Source organism: Choloepus didactylus, chromosome 3 (assembly GCF_015220235.1).
Source record: "Choloepus didactylus isolate mChoDid1 chromosome 3, mChoDid1.pri, whole genome shotgun sequence".
Taxonomy (NCBI): domain Eukaryota; kingdom Metazoa; phylum Chordata; class Mammalia; order Pilosa; family Megalonychidae; genus Choloepus; species Choloepus didactylus.
The window spans coordinates 38769987-38790953 of record NC_051309.1 but is presented as its reverse complement, the minus strand read 5'-3'; the positions used below and the strand labels follow the sequence as shown (position 1 = coordinate 38790953).

At 36.0% G+C, this 20967-nt stretch overlaps 1 protein-coding gene across 5 annotated transcripts in view; it reads left to right on the top strand.

Moving 5' to 3' along the window:
- Nucleotides 1-20967, top strand: part of ARAP2 (ArfGAP with RhoGAP domain, ankyrin repeat and PH domain 2) — a 269972-nt gene that overhangs the window by 83552 nt on the left and 165453 nt on the right. For all 5 annotated transcript variants that reach the window (XM_037829549.1, XM_037829550.1, XM_037829548.1 and 2 more), the window contains 2 exons: nucleotides 6976-7045; nucleotides 19098-19218. In XM_037829549.1, the coding sequence (XP_037685477.1) occupies nucleotides 6976-7045; nucleotides 19098-19218 (191 nt within the window). The remainder of the gene's footprint in view (nucleotides 1-6975; nucleotides 7046-19097; nucleotides 19219-20967) is intronic.

The following is a 20967-nucleotide window of genomic DNA, read 5'->3' as shown; positions in this document are numbered from 1 at the left end:
AACTCCAGTGAAATTAGTAGACTGTAACTTAGCCTTTAAATATATGCAGTGGTGAAATATTTATTTAACCCTTGTACAGAAAAGATAATTTTAAAAATCTAATCTTCATCTAAAAATCTAATCTTCATCAATATTTATTAATTTAAAAATTTATATTGGCATTTAGAACCAGTACTCCTCAAGTTCTCCCTTTTATTATTTAATTGAAATTTTGATAAACTTGTAGGGTTTACCAATATTAAATCCAAGTTTCCTTTTGCTGGAAGGGGGAATAATATTGTGAGAAAGGATTTGAGTTAACCAATTATTAGAATTCATTAACCAATTACTGGAATTCTTTATTGAAATTTTTATGCAGAAAATAGCTAATTGAATATTGACACATTTAATTAGCACACTTAATTATTCAATATTTATATAAATTAATTTTGTTTTAGAAACATCTTAAACTAAGTTGCAGTTTTAAATAAGAAAGTATAAAATACATGTATTTTAAAGAACTATATTTAAGAATTTTTAAATTCTAAAAGATATTTTAGATGACACGGAAATTAGTGGTGAATTTTTCTAGTTCTTTATTGGATTCTGATTTATTCTTTAAAAATTACAAATTAGTTTTATGAAGCTTTTATTTTGTCATGCAAATTTTGGTTTTTAGTGCTTAAAAATGAAACTAAGGGTGAAGTGATTTAGTAGTTAACGTTCAGCTTCCAAATTTATAAATTGCAAATTTGAGTAAGCATTTTTCAGTGGGAAATTCATTCATTTGTTCATTCAATCAATATTTATTAAGCAGATTTTATATACTAGGCCCTGTAGTAATCACTGGTTTTGCATTGATAAGTAAAGCAGAAATGGTCTCTGTCCTCTAGTATAGAAGAAGGATGAAGCAAAACAAATAAACAATTACAAATTCTGCCAACTGTCATTCAGTGAAGATATAGATACCTGATAGCAAGAACACAGGGTCCCAGAGAACTTATATGATGTCAGAGATGGCCATTCAGAGGGTGCATTTTAAGCTAAGATCTTAGAAGGAGCCAGACATATCAAGAGCAGGCATGAAGCATCCTAAGCAGAGAAAATGGCATATGGAGATGCCATGAGGCAAGAAAGCTGCTAGAGTATTGGAGGAACTGAAAAGGGACAGTGTGGCCAAAGGATAGAGTTCACGGAGTAGGTGTCCCACAGATTTTGATGGCTGGCAGGATAAAGGATTGCCACAGAAGTAAGTTTTAGTAGTGGGATTGCAAAAATAGTTCTCTCCAAGTGTAGAACTGTTGTTCTTCTGGCTTCTACATATTCCATTTTTTTGTGGCTGGTATTTTTCATATTCACCACCTCCTCTACAGATATATTAGAGAGATTTGTTAATTACTTTAACAACATTGAGTTCAAATGGCTGAACATATCCTCTAGTTTAACTGGGTAGTTGACAAAAGGAAGATGATTCGGAGAATATGTGAGGAGCAGGGTTTTGGTTGACTTTCTTCAGAGAGCCAAGAGTGGAGCATTGTAGCATCAATATCCAAGAAAGGGAGATATTAGCTCATTAAATGGTGGCGTCTTTGACTCCTAAGTCTGACAGGTACTATCTGCCCTCCCTGTTCCCCTTCTTATTTTTTGTGGTTAGGAATGTTAAGCTCCTGGATACTTCAGACCTCCAGACCTCAAACTGTCTATTCAGATGGTGATGAAATTCTAAGAAAGCTTTATGAGTCTTAAGTGGTTACAATTACACAGTCTTAAGTAATAAATGTTAAAAGCAGGTTTTAAATTAAACCCTACCCACTTTATGCTTGGCAGGTTTTGAAATTTTGAATTTAACTCTGAGTTTTCAGAAGTTTTCCTCCTTGTCCTCAACATTTCTTTTAAAAAACGTTAATTACTTGAGTGCTGGTCATTTGGGGTTTTAATTGTGTGTCATCTTTCCCATGTTGCTAAAGGAATGTGCTTAATCATGTCATTCATTCATTCAGCTAATTCTTTTTTAGTGCCATATTTGTCTCTGTGCTAGTTGCTGATCATATAGTGGAGAATGAAACATTCTTCTGTATGTATTATCAGACCAAGGCAGTGGATTCTTTGCCTGATGTATTCAAATGACCAATTCCAGAGACATAAGGATTTCCAAGAGAGAAGGAGTTTTATTGCTAGGCACAAAGCAGGAGAACAGATGGCCTATTGACCCAAAATCTGTCTCCTTGAACTGCAATGGTTTTGATAGTTTTATAGTATCTAAAGATGGGCAGGTTTTAGGATAATGAGCACAGTGGCCCCAGATGATGTGATTAGAGATGATTTAATGATTAGCATATGCAGATTGATTACATGCTTAGTCACAGAATGTAAGAAAATGACGTCCTTAATATGATGATGGGCATGATTTTTAGTATTATAGTGAGGTAAAGGTGCCTTGTAGGTTCAAGTCTAAGGTACTGTGCATGTCAGATGAGCCCAGTTTGGTTAGATCCAGCTTCAGTTATCAAGATAACTTTGGACTTGGGGTGGGTTAGTTCTGGACTGACCCAAGACCCTTCGTTAATAAACATTAGGTGCTGTCTTTAGTGACCATGAGACTTTAAAGTTGAAAAACTGGATAAACGGGTGTAGGTGAAGGTTAGTCACAAGGTTTTTACTATCACAAGGGCACATCAAGGCAGCTGGATTACAGTTGAGATTTCAGGTATTTCCCTCTGTCTAATATACCAGAAAGTAAAAATGACTGTCTATATAATGATTCAGTAATCATAATCAGCTCTTAAATCCTAACTTCTTGGTTACATATCCTTGCAAGGCATACGGTCTGATGTAGGAGACAGACATGAGCTGGTAAACAAATGTATGTAATTAAAGATTTGTGTTAAATGCTATGAGGAAAAGTAGAAGGTGCTTTAAGAAAGAATAACTTTGTGATCTGCTTTGGATTGGGTCATTATGGTAGGGATCTCTGTGTAGATGGTTTAGGTGGAGCTCTGAAAGATAAAGAGTTAGAAAAGGGAATTGACGGTGGACTGGAAACCCTAAGACTTTTTCCTACCCACAGGTGTTAATTATTTTTATTTTAAAGTTGAAGATTATGTATACTACTGAGCTCCATTCACAGTGGGGTGTCTAAAACAAAATTTTGATTTAAGGAATTGCTGTTGGGACTGTGTGGGAAGATGTGTATGGGTATACCTTGTTTTATTGTGCTTTACTTTATTGTACTTTGCAGATACTACATTTTTTGTAAATTGAAGTTTTTTGGCAACACTGTGTTGTGCAAGTCTCTTAGCGCCATTTTTCCAACAGCATGTGCTCACTTCGTGTCTCTGTATTACATTTTGGTAATTCTTGTAATATTTCAAACTTTTCCATTGTCATTATATCTCTTATGGTGATCTGTCATCACTGATCTTTGATGTTACTATTGTAATTGTTTTGGGGCACCACAAACTGTGCCCTTAGAAGACAGCAAACTTAACCGATAAATGTGTGTGTTCTGAGTGTTCCACTGACCGGCAATTCCCCTGAGTCTGTCCCTTTCCATGGGCTTCTCTATCCCTGAGACATAACAATATTGAAATTAAACCAATTAGTAATCCTACAGTGACCTCTAAGTTCTCAAGTGGAAGGAAGAGTCACATCTCTCTCACTTTAAGTCAAAAGCTAGAAATGATTTAGCTAAGTGAGGAAGGCATGCCGAAAGCCAGCATAGGCTAAAAGCTAGGCCTCTTGTGCCACACCGTTAGCCAAGTTGTGAATGCAAAGGAAAAGTTCTTGAAGGAAATTAAAAGTGGTACTTCAGTGAACACATGATGATAAGAAAGTGAAACATCCTTATTGCTGATGTGGAGAATGTTTTAGTGCTCTGGATAGAAGATTAAACCAACCACAACATTTTTTAAGCCAAAAACTAATCCAGAGCAAGGCCCTAGCTCTCTTCAATTCTGTGAAGGCTGAGAGAGGTGAGGAAGTGAGAGAAGAAAAGGTTGAAGCTAGCAGATGTTGGTTCATGCAGTTTAAGGAAAGAAGCCATCTCCATAACAGCCATCTCAGCTGATATAGAAGCAGAAATAAGTAATCCAGATCTAGCGAAGATAATTGATGAAGGTGGCTACACTAAATAACACATTTTTCAGTGTAGATGAAACAGCTTTCTACTGGAAGAAGATGCCAACTAGAACTTTCATAGCTGGAGAGGAGAAATCAATATTCAACTTCAAAGCTTCAAAGGACAGACTTACTCTCCTGTTAGGGGCAAATGCAGCTGGTGACGTTTAAGTTAAAGCTGATGCTCACTTGCCATTCTGAAAATTCTAGGGCCCTTAAGAATTATGCTAAACCTACTCTGCCTATGCTCTACAAATGGAACAACAAAGCCTGGGTGAGAGCACATCTGTTTACAACATGGTTTACTGAATGTTTTTAAGCCTGTGGTTGAGACCTACTGCTCAGAAGAAAAGATTCCTTTCAAAATATTACTGCTTATTGAAAATGCACCTGGTCACCCAAGAGTTCTGATGAAGATGAAAAAATGAGTGTAATGTTGTTTTCATTCCCACTAACACAGCATCCATTCTGCAGTCCATGGATCAAAGAGTAATTTCAGCTTGGAAGACTTAATAATAAGGAAAGACATTTTGTAAGACTATAGCTACTATAGATAGTGATTCCCTTTATGGGTTTAGGCAGGGTACATTGGAAACCTTATGGAAAGGATTCACATTCTAGATAACATTAAGAACATTTGTGATACATGGGAGAAGGTCAAAATATAAATATTAATAAGAGTTTGGAAGAAGTTGATTCCAGCCCTCATAGATGACTTTGAGGGGAGGGAGTCTCAGCATATGTGGAGAAACTAGCAAGAGAACTAGAAGTGGAGCCTGAAGATGTGACTGCATTGTTGCAATCTCATGATAAACCTTTAACAAATGAGCAGTCACTTGTTATGGATGAGTAAAGAAAGTGGTTTCTTGAGACGGAATCTACTACTTGTGAAGATGCTGTGAACATTGTTGAAGTGACAACAAAGGATTCGGATTATTACACAAACTTAGTTGATAAAGCAGTGGCGTGGATTGAAAGGACTGACTCCAATATTGATAGAAATTCTGTGGGTTTTGCAAGCTTCAGATAAATCTTTCATGAAAGGAAGAGTCAACCGATGTGGCAACTTCATTTTTGGCTTATTTTAAGAAATTACCACCTGCCATGCCAGCCTTCAGCAATCACCATCTTGTTGAGTCATCAGCCATCAACATCAAGGCAAGACCTTCCACCCTCAATAAGATTTGGACTCACTGAAGGCTCAGATGATAGTTAGCATGTTTTTAGCAATAAAGTATTTTTTTACTTAAGGTATATACATTGTTGTCTTAGACATAATACTAATGAATAATTAATAGACTACAGTATAGTGTAAACATATTTTTTATAGGCACAGAGAAACCAAGAAATTCATGTGATTTGCATTATTGCAGTATATGCTTATTGAGGTGGTCTGGTACTGCACCTTTAATATCTCTGAGGTATGTCTGTATTAACTTGCCTCCAAGAAAGAGATAAACCTGGATGAGCACAGAAGTAGTTCAAGTAATCAATGTATAATTATTGTGTTGAAGAACCTTTTGGTCAGCGGCATAAGTAAAAGCAGCCGTCTGTGATACTATTGGATGTTGCAGTGTTAAGAAAACACATGGCAGACAGGCCAAGAGAAAAATAGAAGCAGAAGGGGGAGGGAATAAGATAGAAAGTGGGCAAGGTAGTGGTTATAGGATTTTGATACTCTTGTATGTTCTTAGTAGTTGGTAATTAATTCAGTGCCTACATGTGAAAATGTCGGCACTGATGAACTAAAAAATTGTTCTCTGTTTGATCAGATTTGCTATAATTTTATCCTAAGCAAAATAAATTTGCTAATGATTAATGTGGGAGGCTTGCTTGAATTGTCTCAAATAACAGCTGTGTTGTGCTTAGGAAGCATTCTGGAAGACAAGCTCTCCACATTTCCTGAAGTGCTTTTCTATCTTTAAGTCATCTGAAAGCCATAAAAAATCCCTATTTTAAACACGTTAGAAAACTGCAAAGGAAAAGCTAGATACCTTTGATCTTTACCTATTTGTTTAGAAATGACTTTTTTTCATAAGTTAGTTTCCATATGTTATCTGTGGTAAATGCCAGAAGTGTCTAGATCATATCAGTCTAATGCAAGAGCCATGTAGAGGACAGGATATTCAAAGCCAATAGTTTGTCTGACTTCAGGGAAGGGGAATAAAACAAAGGAAAACAAAGTGGAAGTTGTTTTACACCCTTTCCTTTTAAGGTCAGCAGAGTAGTGTTTTTCCTTTTTTTAAAGCCTAAATGGGAAATATAAGAGTACATTATTTTACTTTGTTTCTCCTGTCAGTAACATTTTAAACTTTGCATTTACCTTACTAATGATCCTCTTTCAAAAAATGTTAATGTTGCAGTTATGATTGTAAATGATTCTTTTTGTTTGGGCAGGTTTTTTTTTCAGCTTATATAATCAAAATTAAATAATTTATCTTTATAAATTTCATTGGCAAACCTTTGTTATTTTAGCAAAATATAATTCATGCTCCAATGGGGAAAAATGTTATAATCTTAAAGGGAGATGAAAGCTCATGTTATCTTCATTGAAGAATTACCTCTGTAAAGGGAAGTAGATTCAGTGCTACTGTTTCTACATACTTTATTGTGCATTTAACTTTATATATGTGAACAATAACACTGTTAATAGTCCATTTTTTAAATACCTAGGCCAACTGGTTAGAAAGTGTCATTTTGTTTTTTTTTTTTGTTTTTTTTTGCCTATGTATCATTGCCAAAACTATACATTGTCATGGTCTGTTATTTTTTACACTAGCAGCAAATGGGAGTGTACTCATGATGGTTAAATTACAAATGCTTTTGAAGTCCGAGTCAATGGCACTTGATTATAAAATAACATTTTCAAATGTTTTACAGAAAACGCATGTTTCAGAAGAGATGGGTGAAATTTGATGGCCTTAGCATTTCTTATTACAATAATGATAAGGTAAGTACATTTACATTTTTTCAAAAGTTGCTTTAGGTATGCTAAGTGTTCTTCAGAAAGCTTTTCACACATTTTGGTTTTCAAGAAAAGAAGGTTGATTATAAAAATAAAAGAAACCATAATTTAACTTTTGCTCGACTCATAAAATACTTGGAATTTTTAAACTTATATTTGCCAGTTATTTATGGTGTATCTTCTGTAAACTATATGAATTGCATGAGTGATATAAAGGTGAATAACAAATTGCCTTTATCTTGGAACACTGAGGAATATTGACAAAACAACACTTCAGGTAGAAAATGGCAAAGCAAGGAGAGGTAACTTCTTACTCTGAAAGGGGTTGTCAAAGAACCAGGGAAGGCTTCTTGCATGGGATTTCTTTTTTTTTGGTCTGAAGAAAGGGGATTTTTGTATGTATAGAAAGTGGAGAGAACAGGACTTACTAGGTAGAAGGTCAAACATGAGCCAAGTACCCAGCTGGGAAATTATGGCCATTTATGAGAGCATTGAGTAGTTCTGTCTGACTGGAGAATAGAGTTGTTGAAGGAGACTTGTGGGAGATGAAGTTGAAAAGGTGTTTTGGGTTAGAGATCATGGGGAATCTTGAATATTAAGTGAAAGTAGTGTATAGTCAGAGTTCTCCAGAGAAACTGAACCAGCAGATTATGTGTGTTTGTTGTGTATTAAGAGATTTAGTTTAATGAATTGGCTCACTCAATTGAAGGGCCTGGTAAATACAAGATCTGTAGGGCAGACCAGTAGACTGGAAATTCTGAGGGAGGTTAATATGATAATCTTGAGGCAGAATTTCTTTTCTCTTGAAGCCTCATTTTTTTTGTTCTTAAAGCCTTTGCTTTAGTTTCTTCAGCTGCTTATGCAAATACCATGAAAAAGGTCAGGTTAAACAATGGAATTTATTTGCTTACGGTTTGAGGCTGTGACAAAGTGTGAATCAAGGCATCATCAAGATGATGCTTTCTTCCTGAAGACTATGGTGTTCTGGGGCTGGCTGCTAACAATCCTTGTTCTTTATCTCCTCTGTCATATGGCAATGCACTTGACAGTGTCGTCTCGACTCTGTTCTCTTCTGAGTTCCATTAGATTTTAGCTTCTGGCTGGTCCCTTTACCTTTTTCTCTCTGTCTCTCTGAATTTCATTCTGCTTATAAAGGACTCCAATTATAGGATTAAGACCCCTCTTGATTGGGCTGGGCCACACCTCAACTGAAGTTACAGTGGGTTCACACTCACAGGAATGGGTTAGATTTAAAAAGATATTTTTCTGGGGTACATACAGCTTCAAATCACCAACTGATTGGATGAGACACACCCACATTGTGGAGGGTAATATCCTTTACTTAAAGTCAACTGATTATGAATGCCAATCCCATCTACAAAATACCTCCCCAGGAACATCTAGGCCATTGTTTGAGCAAACAGCTGGATACCATAGCCTCACCAAGCTGACACGAAAAATTAACCTTCACAGTGGTTGAACTACATTCTTTAGACAAGTGAGTCTTAATGCAAATGACATGATTAGAGTTGTACCAAATCTCAGGTTTCATTATTGAAAAATACGTTGCTTTTACTTCTTGTTTTCTCTCATTTCTTTGTGTGAATACAGGATTGAGAATTTTGTAAATAGAAAACACAATTAAGAAAGAATAAATAATTTTTTTAAAAGTTTGGGGCCTAGATTTCTTCCCTGTAAAATATTGGTATATTTTATATGAAATTTAAAATTTAAATTATAAAGAAAAAATGCAGACTTCCTGCCCTATCTCTGCCTCTGTCTTGCAGCAGATGACCTTTCTAGTTCCTGTTCAAAGTCCTAATCAAAGAATAGAAGCCAAGAGATAGAACTCCCTGAACTTACTCTTTACCTGAATGGTAACCACACTTAGGCATACCTCATTTACTTGGGTTTCCATAGAAGCCATGTTCCTCTTTCTGTTAAATGCTAACAATTTTTGCATGGGAAAAAATCATCCCCGCTTAAAGGTCTAACTTTTATTTTACATGTGTTTGGCCAGATATACTGTAAAAACAACCACATGCAATGCATAAAACTTGGTTGGATCCTAGTTTGAAAAAAATGGCATAAAAGACATTTTGGATCAGTTGTAAAATTTTAGTATGTAACAGGTATTATAAATTATTATGAAATTGTTAGTTTTCAGTTTTTTTAGATGTAATAATGGATTATGGTTAGGTAGGAGGAATGTCTTTATTCTTAGGAGGTATAGGCTGAAATATTTAGGGTGAAGCATTATTTTGCCTGCAAGTTTTTTCAAAATGTTTTCTAAATATACATATTTATATATGTATAGATGTATGTTTGCAAATACATATTCCTATATTTACACACTTGAATAGTTAGATAGAACAGATTCAGAAGATGGTAACAATTGCTGGTACTGGTGTATAATGTATGAGTGCTTGTGTTAGTGAGGGTTCTCCAGAAACAGAACTGAGAGGAGGCATATGTATATATAAGGAGATTTATTATGGGACTTAACTTAAGTGACTGTGGGTATTAGCAAGTGTGAACTCTGTAGGGTAGACTGCAAGTTGGAACTTGATGGCAATGTTAAATTCCCCAGGAAAAGCTTGGCTGGGTGAAGTAGAGATGAAAATTCTTCTTTTTGACTACTAAAATTCTCAGTTTTCCCTATCAGGCATCCAGCTGACTGGATGAGCAGACTCCTCTCATTGCTGAAGACAGTCTTCTTTATTGATTGTAGATATAATCAGCCATAGATTCCATCAACTGACTAGATTTAAGTCTGTCTACGAAGTACCCTCACTGCAACAATCGGAGCAGTGTTTGCTTGACCAAACAATTGGGCCCCATAACCTAGCCAAGGTGACACATGAAATAAACCATAACAGTGCTCAGTTCACTACTCTTTCAACTTTTCTGTGTTTGAAAATTTCCTTAATGAAAAGTTGGAACTAATACAAGTTGATATACCATATTTACCATACTTTTAGTTGATTAAAATCTTTTTATAGTCTATATAAAACATGTAGGTCATTTTATGGCCAACTGAATACACGCTGAACATACTAATTTTACTTTTGTCTATTATCTCCCGTATTTATAGCCTTTAATCTAACATTATTGTCTCATGATTTAGAGGTCTCACTGCCTAATATTGGTGATATTTGTGGCCTGAATAGAGAGTTAGACTCCCTTTCACATATTGATCCTTTAGTACTGCAGGGTGTGGATTATAGCTTATAGACAGAAAGTAACATATACTGTAATGCCAGCATGTTATCATGCTGAGTATAACAGAAGTTTTAGAGAAGTTTTAATTGTTTGGTTTCCATTCAGTGATGCAGATCAAGTATTCGCTAGGTTTATACACACCTCTTTTGGTGGGATTATTATTTCTTAGAAGCTGGTTTTCTACTTTAGCTACTGTTTCTAGCTTGCTTGGTCATTTGAATGTTAGGACAATTAATTTCTATGCAAAGAATAGGTATAAGGTAGCCTCTGCATCTGATGGAATCTGACCACAGGTTTTCTTCAGAACCTGGTGCCCTTCTCTGGTTTGATTGAAATGAGTTAGAAAACTGTTCAGGAGAGACATGTCATGAGGCTGTGTTGGTGGTAGTCTCAGTTTCCCCATTTGGGAGAGAGAATTTCTAGTGATATCTAACTGGACTGTTTTTCTCTCACTTTCAGTTTGTCCTTTAGTTCGCCTCAACTGCACTGAGGAGCTAAGTACCTATCACTTTTGAAGATATTGATGCAATAAAAATGGTTGAGGCATGATTCAAAATTGAGATAAAAGTCCATATTAAAATCAGATGTTACAAATCATTTAGCTTAACATCAAACTATTTTCTTTTTAAATTCAAACTGTTGTTTTCTGTGGCATTTCATCCCTTTACTATCCAGATAGTTGGTTTTATCTTGGCAAAACCCAAAACACTGGGATGGATGTTTATGAAAAGGAGCCACAGTTTCTCTTAAGGCTCTCTGGCTAAAGGGACGGATTGGTGGACTTGGAAGAGTGTATTTCAAAACCAGTGAAACAGAAGGCATAGGTGTGACCATAGCTACTATCCTTGCAGGGTAGCAGTTTTAGAGGTTATGTGTACAGTGCAGTTGGATCTTTGTACACTCGAGGAGCATGTGGTTGGTCATTCTGGGAGGTAGTGGTACGCAGTTGCCTGTTCCCCCTAATTTTATTCCACTTTCTTCATGCTGCACAATCATTGTCTTTGCAGGGACCTTTTGATTATATCACAGAAAATGGCATCATCTCAACAGCCTGGATGTCTTATCTTCTGCTAAGAAATCTATCTCACCCTCATTCTCTCTCAGCTGTGGGCAGAATTGCCCTGAGTTCATTTCATTGTCTGCAAGTGGTAGATAAATGACAGACTTGACCTAGATATCTGTGTGTTATAGGCTCAAGGGATGGTTTAAGATTTCTTTCCTTAAGGAAAGTTTTATACTCTGAAAAATTTTGTTATTTTTGAGTCTATTGTCACTTGAGTATTTTTTTTTCCTGTGTTGTCTTTATCCTGTGTTCTTCCAAGAGAAATGTAAAATCAACTGTTTAGTATTACAGATTATGAAATTTATCTTGGGATCTCATGAGAGATTATAAATGAATAATTAGAGAAACTACAACTTCCTGAGGTTAAAGTGACATCGTATTTAGCTTGTTAGGTAATTTTGACCACATCTAGGGAATTTATTCATTTGTCAGTTACTCTTCCATAAGTACTTACCTGTTAAGTATAATGTCATTATTATAAGTGTATAGGTGAATTAGTATTTTTTAAGGAAGTATTTTTTAATCTCTTTGAAGAGATCTAGAGGGAGGAGAACCACCTTTTATTCCTGTTTCTTTCCCTACAATGATTGCCTGGTTTTTCTCTATGTAAAATGGGTTAATAGCAAGACTGTATTTAACAAATAGTTAATTATCTCACTAAGGATACAGTTTTATAAGCTCCCCTAATTCTTATGCAAACTAAAATTTGAACGTGTAAATGGTTTTGGACACTCTAAATTTTCTACTACCTGGTTTCAGCCAGAGAGGTGCTTACACAGTCCCCAGAGGTGCTGTGCCCTCCCCACTTCAAGTTGCTTAACAAAGACACTCTTTTCCTCTGCTGAGTTTCTAGAAGCACTTAGTCATGTTGCGTAGTATTGCCATTTTAACCTGCCTGCATTTGTCGGATTTCCTTTGTTAACCTAAATATGTCGTTTCTTTATAATGACTCTCTCAGCAATGTCTGGACACACACTGGGAAACTCGAACGTGTTTCATGAGTATTTGCTCTTCTATCTGGAACCTCCTTGGTCATTACCATCCATTAAAAACCCTGTGCAACTTCTAGGCCCATCTTGTTATCCTCTTCCATGAATCTTTTCTTTATCTTCTCAACTATATGACATGTTCAATCTTATAAGGAAAAGAAGCTAAAAAATAGGGAGACAAATCAGGAAAGTATTGTAGCGAACCAGGCTTTAATTTATCTGGGTGTTGAATAATATATAAGCTCAGTGGAAATGATTAAAAATGAACTGAGAAAAATATGAATGGAAGAGGTGTCAGAATGTGGTATAATTGTGATTGATTGGACATGGAGTTCATTCATTCAGAAAATATTTATACAATACCCACTGTGTGAAAGGTGTTGAGGAAAATAGACATATGTCCAGCAGTATAGTTGAGGAGACTGTATTAATCAAATGATTATAGAAATACAAAACCACTATTGTAATTATAATTAGTAATTGCTGTAAAGGAAAAGGACATAGTGTTCTGCCTGGGTGAGGGATGAGGATCCTGGGAGAAGAGGCTGCTCAGGAAGTCTTTTTTTCAGGAGCATGTATTTGTATTGAGATATGAAGGATGGGGAAGCAGTGACTAGGTGAAGGTGGGAATGAAGAACATTCCTTGCAGAGTGACCAGTGTGTGCAAAAGCATTGGATTGGGTAGAAACATGATATTTTCAGAGAAACTCAAGAAGTCCAAAGTAGCTAGAATTCAGAGTTGAGGAGTGGGGGAGGGAGTAGACACTGTAGATTTAGGAAGAGTCCAAGTTAATGCGGGTGCAAAATACCAGCACAAGTCACACACTGTTCCATCCTATTTAAGACTGGATGACTAGAAGAGTGATATTTTAATTAACAGATAAGATAAGTTTTCAGGAAATGATGAAATAAGTTTTAAAATTTGTGGTGCTTATGGACAGTTAATGTCCCAGTGGTGACTCAGAATATGAGAGTGGAGTTGAGTGAAATGGATAAGGAAGGAAGCGAGATTTTAGAATGCTCTGTATAAAAGTGGTAGTTGAAATTATGAGAAAATATTTTTTGTCTTAGGGAAAGAGGATAAAGACAAAAAGTGGAGAGTAAAAGAAGAGATAAGTTATTTTCATAGTACTTATTTATTGACTTCTCTCTCCCTTTTCTATATGAGGTTGTCCACTCATCTTCCTAAATCACAGTTCAAATGCCATATTCAGTTTTGGGGCTGCATGGGAAGAGCTAGGAAACCTTCCTTGCCGTGGTATTTTAACATGACTTTCAATAATGGCAGAATTTTCATGGATACTTGAAGTACAGTTAGAGATGGGAGATGAGAGCAGAGCCAGTTAAGAAGATGCTGTCAAAGAACTGGGAGAAAATCTAGGATGGTGCTAGTTAGGGTTCTCCAGCGAAACAGAACTGACAGGACATATGTATATAATTATATATATAACGAATTTATATATAATATATATTTATTTATATGTATGTCCATATTAATAGACTTATAATAGGAATTTTCTCACATGACTGGAGATTAGCAAGCCCAAATTCTATAGGACAGACCACAAAATGAAAACTCTGGGGAGACTCGGGCAAGATGGCAGCATAGAGAGGAGTGGAAGCTAAGTAGTTCCCCTGGAACAACTACAAAAAAACAGAAACAACTAGTAAATAATCCAGAATAACTGCCGGGGGACAAACGAGACCATCCGCTCATCAAACACCAACCTGAATTGGGAGGAATGCCCAAGAACACAGCATAAAATCTGTAAGTAAAACTTGCGGAACCAAGTCATGAGACCCCTCCCCCATAGCCCAAGCTGCAAAGCCTCATGGTGCCAGAGAGAAGCTCTCTCCCAGCAAGCAAATACGGCTCAGCTGAGCTCCAACTGGGGTTTTAAGTAGTGAGTGTGAACTGCTCACTACAGGTACGCATCCCCAAAAAACAGACAGAGGCTTTGGGTGACGACTGACCTGGGAGAGCCGGAGGGTCGCCTTGGACTGGGTCTGAAGGGGACTGTCTATTTCTTTTTCGGCTCAGTGGAGAAAGCCCCAGTCATTTTCAGTTTCCAGGGCTGAGACTCTGGGAAGGGTGGAGACAGCACAAGCAGAGAGTGAGACCATTGAAATGCTAATGACCTCCACCTGGGGGGTCTGTCTTCTCTAGGAGGAAAGGGGTGGGGCCCTTTCCATTCAGAACCAGACCCCAGAGCCTGGGGGAACACAGCCATACTGCCTCACACCAGTCAAGAATTATAGGCTGACAGGTGCCACCTGCTGGGTAGAAAAGCACAGTGACCCGAGGCATCAAAGGGTGGAGCAATTTTCTAAGACACACCCGCAGGGAAACCAGATACTGAATATTTCTTCCCTCTGGGACCTGAGCCTGTTCTGGTCTGGGAAAACCTGATTTGGATAACCAAGGAAACCATGCCTAGACAACAGAAAATTACAACCTACACTAAGGAAAACAAAGTTATGGCCCAGTCAAAGGAACAAACGTACACTTCAACTGAGATACAGGAATTTAAACAACTAATGCTAAATCAATTCAAAAAGTTTAGAGAAGATATTGCAAAAGAGATAGAGGCTGTAAAGGAAGCACTGGGCATGTATATGGCAGAAATCAAAAGTTCAAAAAAAACAACTAGTAGAATCTGTGGAAATGAAAGGCACAACACAAGAGATGAAAGACACAATGGAAACACAACAGCAGATCTCAAGAGGCAGAAGAAAACACTCAGGAACTGGAGAACAAAACACCTGAAAGGCTACACGCAAAGGAGCAGATGGAGAAAAGAATGAAAAAATATGAGCAACGTCTCCAGGAACTCAAAGTTGAAACAAAGTACAATAATATACATATCATTGGTGTCCCAGAAGGAGAAGAGAAGGGAAAGGGGGCAGAAGAAATAATAGAGGAAAAAATTAATGAAAATTTCCCATCTCTTATGAAAGACATAAAATTACAGATCGAAGAAGCGCAGCATACTCCAAACAGAAGAGATATGAATAGGCCTATGCCAAGACACTTAATAATCAGATTATCAAATGTCAAAGACAAAGAGAGAATCCTGAAAGCAGCAAGAGAAAAGCAATCCATTACATACAAAGGAAGCTTAATAAGACTATGTGCAGATCTCTCAGCAGAAACCATGGAGGCAAGAAGGAAGTGGTGTGATATATTTAAGATACTGAAAGAGAAAAACCACCAACCAAGAATCCTGTATCCAGCAAAGCTGTCCTTCAAATATGAGGGAGAGCTCAAAATATTTTCTGACAAACAGACAATGAGAGACTTTGTGAACAAGACACCTGTCCTACAGGAAATACTAAAGGGAGCACTACAGGGTGATAGAAGACAGGAGTGCGTGGTTTGGAACACAATTTTGGGAGATGGTAGCACAACAATGTGAGTACACTGAACAAAGTTAACTATGAATACGGTTGAGAGAGGAAGGTGGGGAGCATGTGAGACACCACAAGAAAGGAGGAAAGATAACGACTGGGACTGTGTAACTTGGTGAAATCTAGAGTATTCAACAATTGTGATAAAATGTGCAAATATGTTCTTTTACGAGGGAGAACAAGCAAATGTCAACCTTGCAAGGTGTTAAAAATGGGGAGGCATTGGGGGAGGGATGCAATCAGCATAAACTAGAGACTGTAACTATAATAGAATCATTGTATTATGCTTCCTTTAATGTAACAAAGGTGATATACCAAGGTGAATGCAGATAAGAGGGGGGATAGGGGAGGCATGTTAGACACTTGACATTGGTGGTATTTTCTGATTCTTTATTCTACTTTGATTTAAGGTTATTTTTCCTTTTGCTGCTTCTTATGTGTCATTTTTTTTTTCCTCTTTCTTTTGCCTCTCTACCTTCTTTGACTCTCCCCCCTGCCTTGTGGAAGAAATGTAGATGCTTTTATATAGATAGTGGTGAAGGTGGTGAACACATAAATGTATGACCTTGCAGAAAACCATCCATTATTTACTTGGGATGGAATGTATGGTGAGTGAACAAAAACATATTAAAAAAAAAATAGGTTGATGACAAAACCTCGAGGACAATATACTGAGTGAAATAAGCTTGACACATTAGGACAATTATTGCAGGGTCTCACTGATAGGAATTAATTACAATATGTAAACTCATAGACATGAAATATAAGGTACCAAGATACAGGACGAGGCTTAAGAATGGGGAGTGGTTGCTTAGTATGAGCAGAATGTTCAATTAGGATGAACTTAAATGTTTGGAAATGAACAGGGGTGTTGATAGCAAGACGTGAGAATAACTAACAGTGCTGAATGGTATGTGAATGAGGTGGAAAGGGGAAGCTCAGAGTCATATATGTCACCAGAAGGAAAGTTGGAGGTCAAAAGATGGGAATGTATAAAACTGAATCCTATGGTGGGCAATGTCCATGATCAACTGCACAAATACTAGAAATCACTTCCATGAACCAGAACAAATGTTTGACAATACAATTAGAAGTTAATAATAGAGGGGCATATAGGGAAGAACTATATACCTATTACAAACTATATACTACAGTTAGTAGTATTTCAACATTTTTTCATAAACAGTAACAAATGTACTATATCAATACTAGGAGTCAACAATTGAGGGGGGTTGGTTAGGGATAGGGGAGGATTAGAGTTTCCTTTTCTTTTTTTCTTTTTTCATCTTTCACTTTATTTCTTGTCTGGAGTAATGAAAAGTTTCTAAAAATTGAACAAAAATTAAGTGTGATGGATGCACAGCTGTATGAGGGTACCCAGGGGCAAGTGATTGTACACTTTGGATCTTTGGATAATTGTATGGTATCTGAACAATCTCAATAAAAATGAAAAAAAAAAAAAACTGAAAAAAAAAAAAAAGAATCAGAAAGTGCTTGATGTGGCAGTTTGGTGAACATGCTAAAAAAACGGTGACCATTAATTAACCTGGCTTTGGGGATTTTGTCTATTTTCATTATTAATATTGCATTTATTTTCTTTCCCTCCTGTAACTAAAAGTTGGCTATGTAAACAAAAAAAATAAAATAAAATAAAATAAACTTGGATATTTTAATAGAAAAAAAAAATGAAAACTCTGGTAAAGGTGAGGTTGAAATACCTAGGAGACGCTGGCTGGCTGAAATTGAGGCAGGGATTCTTTTTTCTGACTTCTGAAATCCTCAGATCTGGCTTTGAAACCTCCAACTGATTGTGTGAGCAGACTCTCCTGATTGCTGAGGGTAATCTCCTTTGTTGATTGTAAATGCAGTCAGCTATAGATGCAATCAACTGACTATAGTTGCTAATTCATCTAAGAAATACCTGCACGGTAATAATTGGGGAAGTGCTTACTTGACCAAACAACTGGTTACCATAACTTACCCAAATTGGCACATGTAATTAACTGTCATAAATATTATAGTCTACGTCTCCTCATTCAGCAGAGGAGGGTAAACCTCCCAGAACTTCATCTCACTGACGGTGACTGTCTCTTGCCTCTCAACTTTGGTAGGTGTTTCCAGCCAGGAGGAGTATGAACTTGGCACTTGTTCTTCATTTAATTGTTTGTACATTCTCCTAATGAGAGAGTTCAGATACTTGTGACCCATTGAAAATTGGGGGTTCCATATGTAATGCTGTGGAAGGGAAGAGAAGAAATACCATAGAGATATGGTCAAATACCTCTTTTCAAGACTTTCCATAATGTAGGCTTTATGTTTTCAGTCTCATCTCTTTTGACTTTCCATTGTGTCTCCCCTTATTTCTCTACTTTATACCTCCGTTATTCACTCTTTCTCACCAGGATGGTCGCCACTCAGTTATCTATTTGGTTAAACTTAAGGTTTTTCTAAGTCAGACTCAGATGTCACCATGTCTGTGAAAATATCCCTGATCTCTTTTTAGCAGAATTGAGAATTGCCACCTTCATATTCTTTATGTCCCTTGGTTTGTACTCAGTTTTTAATTTTCCCTCATTACATTTGCTAGTTTTTCATTTCAAGGCTTCTTGAGTGTATACATATGGTTAGAATGTTCTTCAAGCATGGGGTCTAATTAGTATTACACCCTTTTTAAATGTTGAAATTGTGGGATGGTCAACATGCCAAATAATTTAGGAGGGTCTAGGAAAATGAATGCTGAGATAAAATTGAATCTAAGAGGGATCTTTTTCAGCAAAATTGTAATAAGTGTATACTAATTGCAAACTGCCTAACCCCCCTCCCCCATCCTTCTTTCTTTCGGCAGTCTTTGGGTGGGTAAAAAGTAAAGTGATGCATTTGTGAGGTTAAGAGCCTCATTATTAGAACATTGAGTAATATGTTTGATGCAACCCAACAGTTTGCTTTCTTAGATATATTCTTGTTCACAATGTGTAGTTGTGGAATGGTTCAGTTACAGTACCTGTTTTGGCCAGCAGATGCCTGCAAACACCATAGAATAATTTCGTCCAGATTGTTTTAAAGAACATGTTGCTATTTTTTAGAACTATATATTGCTATTCTTTGTCTTTTAATTCCAGATGAAGAGAAGATTGAAAAGATATCTCACTATAAAGAAAGGGGGCATTTTTTATTTTTCTTTGTGAGGTATTTTTTAAGTGTTTGAGCATACATACTATTTTTATGTTATTTTTAGAATTTAAGCTGAAATTATAAAAGAGGAATAACTGTAAATATTTTGCCATTCTATTTTTTAGTAAAGTCAAGAGAAATTTCATTTTCATGTGTCTTCTGTATCTGTCTTTTCCAATACTAGGAGATGTATTCGAAAGGAATAATTCCCATTTCTGCTATATCTACAGTTCGAGTTCAGGGAGACAACAAATTTGAAGTTGTTACAACACAAAGAACTTTTGTTTTTAGAGTAGAAAAAGAAGGTAAGATGATTTCTTTATCTTATAAACTACACATAATGACTCAATTTCTGACCAATCAGAAGATTTATAATCCAGTTAAACTAGAAATGTCAAGAAACCCTTAAATAAATTATTTTTAAAGAATTTACATTTTTATTAGTTTTTGGAATGCTCTAATGTTAAAACAAGTTGATAAGTTGTTTATTGTTTGTTCACTTATTCTTTCATTCAACAAAAATTTAGAGAGCATCTACTAAGTACTGAGAACCCTTGTAAGAACTGGGGATGTAATAGTGGGAGAAAAAAAACAGAAAAACTTGACAAAAATATCTGCCCTTCAGGAGTTCACATTTTAGCTGTTTTGATAATGCAAAGTAGTTATTTAATATGAAAAATATTTCTTCTAGCTATTAAAACTGGTTTTATGGAAGTTTATGTATGGCCAGTTTTAAATGAACAGTCAGGCAAAGTAATCATTCTATTATAGATTTTGGATCATATTTTATATTTCCTTCATCATCTGTTATGGATCACTTGATGGTGAAAATTGATCTAAAGATGGCATGTGGTCTCTGGATGGAGTCTAAAAGTGTATAGAAAAAAATAAATAAATAAAAAATAAAAATAAAAGTGTATAGAGATATCTTTAATGGCTTTTTTTTGAGGGGAGGGAGTGAGGAGGAGAAAACCAGGGGAGTTAAAAATTCTCTGATATATAATTTGATTATCATAAATGTCATTATTATAAATACCATTAATTTTAAATAATATAGGTAAGCCTCTCTTCATTAACTAAAGAATCAGAATTTAAATTATTTTAAAGCCTACCTTTATTTAGGTGTAGACCATAACTCAACTTGATTTTCAGAAGAACTTCTTAGTACTTAATTGTTTAAATAATAATGATATGAAATACTTAACTGAATTCTTCATAAATGCTGGCTACTCTGCTAAATGCTTCTTTTTCTTAATAGTCTTGTGAGGTAGGTAAGGCAATTATTTTTCTACTTTACAGAAGAGAATATTCACTACTGTGAGAATCTACTAGATTATTAGATATTATTGGGCAACATTTTTCTCTGTTTTAAACTGCTGGAGTTCTAAAATTTTTATCAGTGCCATGTAAGTAATTCAATAAGCATATTATTTGAAAGATTCTCTGGGGCTTGGGAAAATAAGTAAATGAGTGCTGTTATTTACACTACAGGTTTTTTGCAAACTGTGGATCACTACCCATTCATGGGAGCAACTTAGTGGTTTATGACAGTACCCAAAAGAAAATAAATAAATAAAATAGAAGAAGAAATATCAAAGTGCACTGATTATAGTAAGGTTAAGTATTATATGTTGAAACACACATATGTATGTAATGCATTTGTATAATATAAAAGATGTTTCTTGCTTGACTTGCTATTAAGAAACAATATTGACAGCTATAGTTCTAGAGCAGGAGTTAGCAAATTGTGGCCTGTAGCCTAAATCTGAGTTGCTATCTGTTTTGGTAAATAGTTACTGAATAACAGTCACTCTCACTCATTTGCATATTGGCTATGCCTCCTTTCATGCCTCAGTGGCAGAGATGAATAATTGTGACAGAAGACTGTATGATCAGTAAATATTTAGTATCTGGCTCTTTACAAGAAAAGTTTACCAATCCCCTATCCTGGAGCACTACATATAGAGCCTATGTGAGAAGCCATTTTTTGGAGAATCATTGCCTGAAATTCATAAAGTTGTCCACGTTTGTGATACTTGATATGGGACTTACAT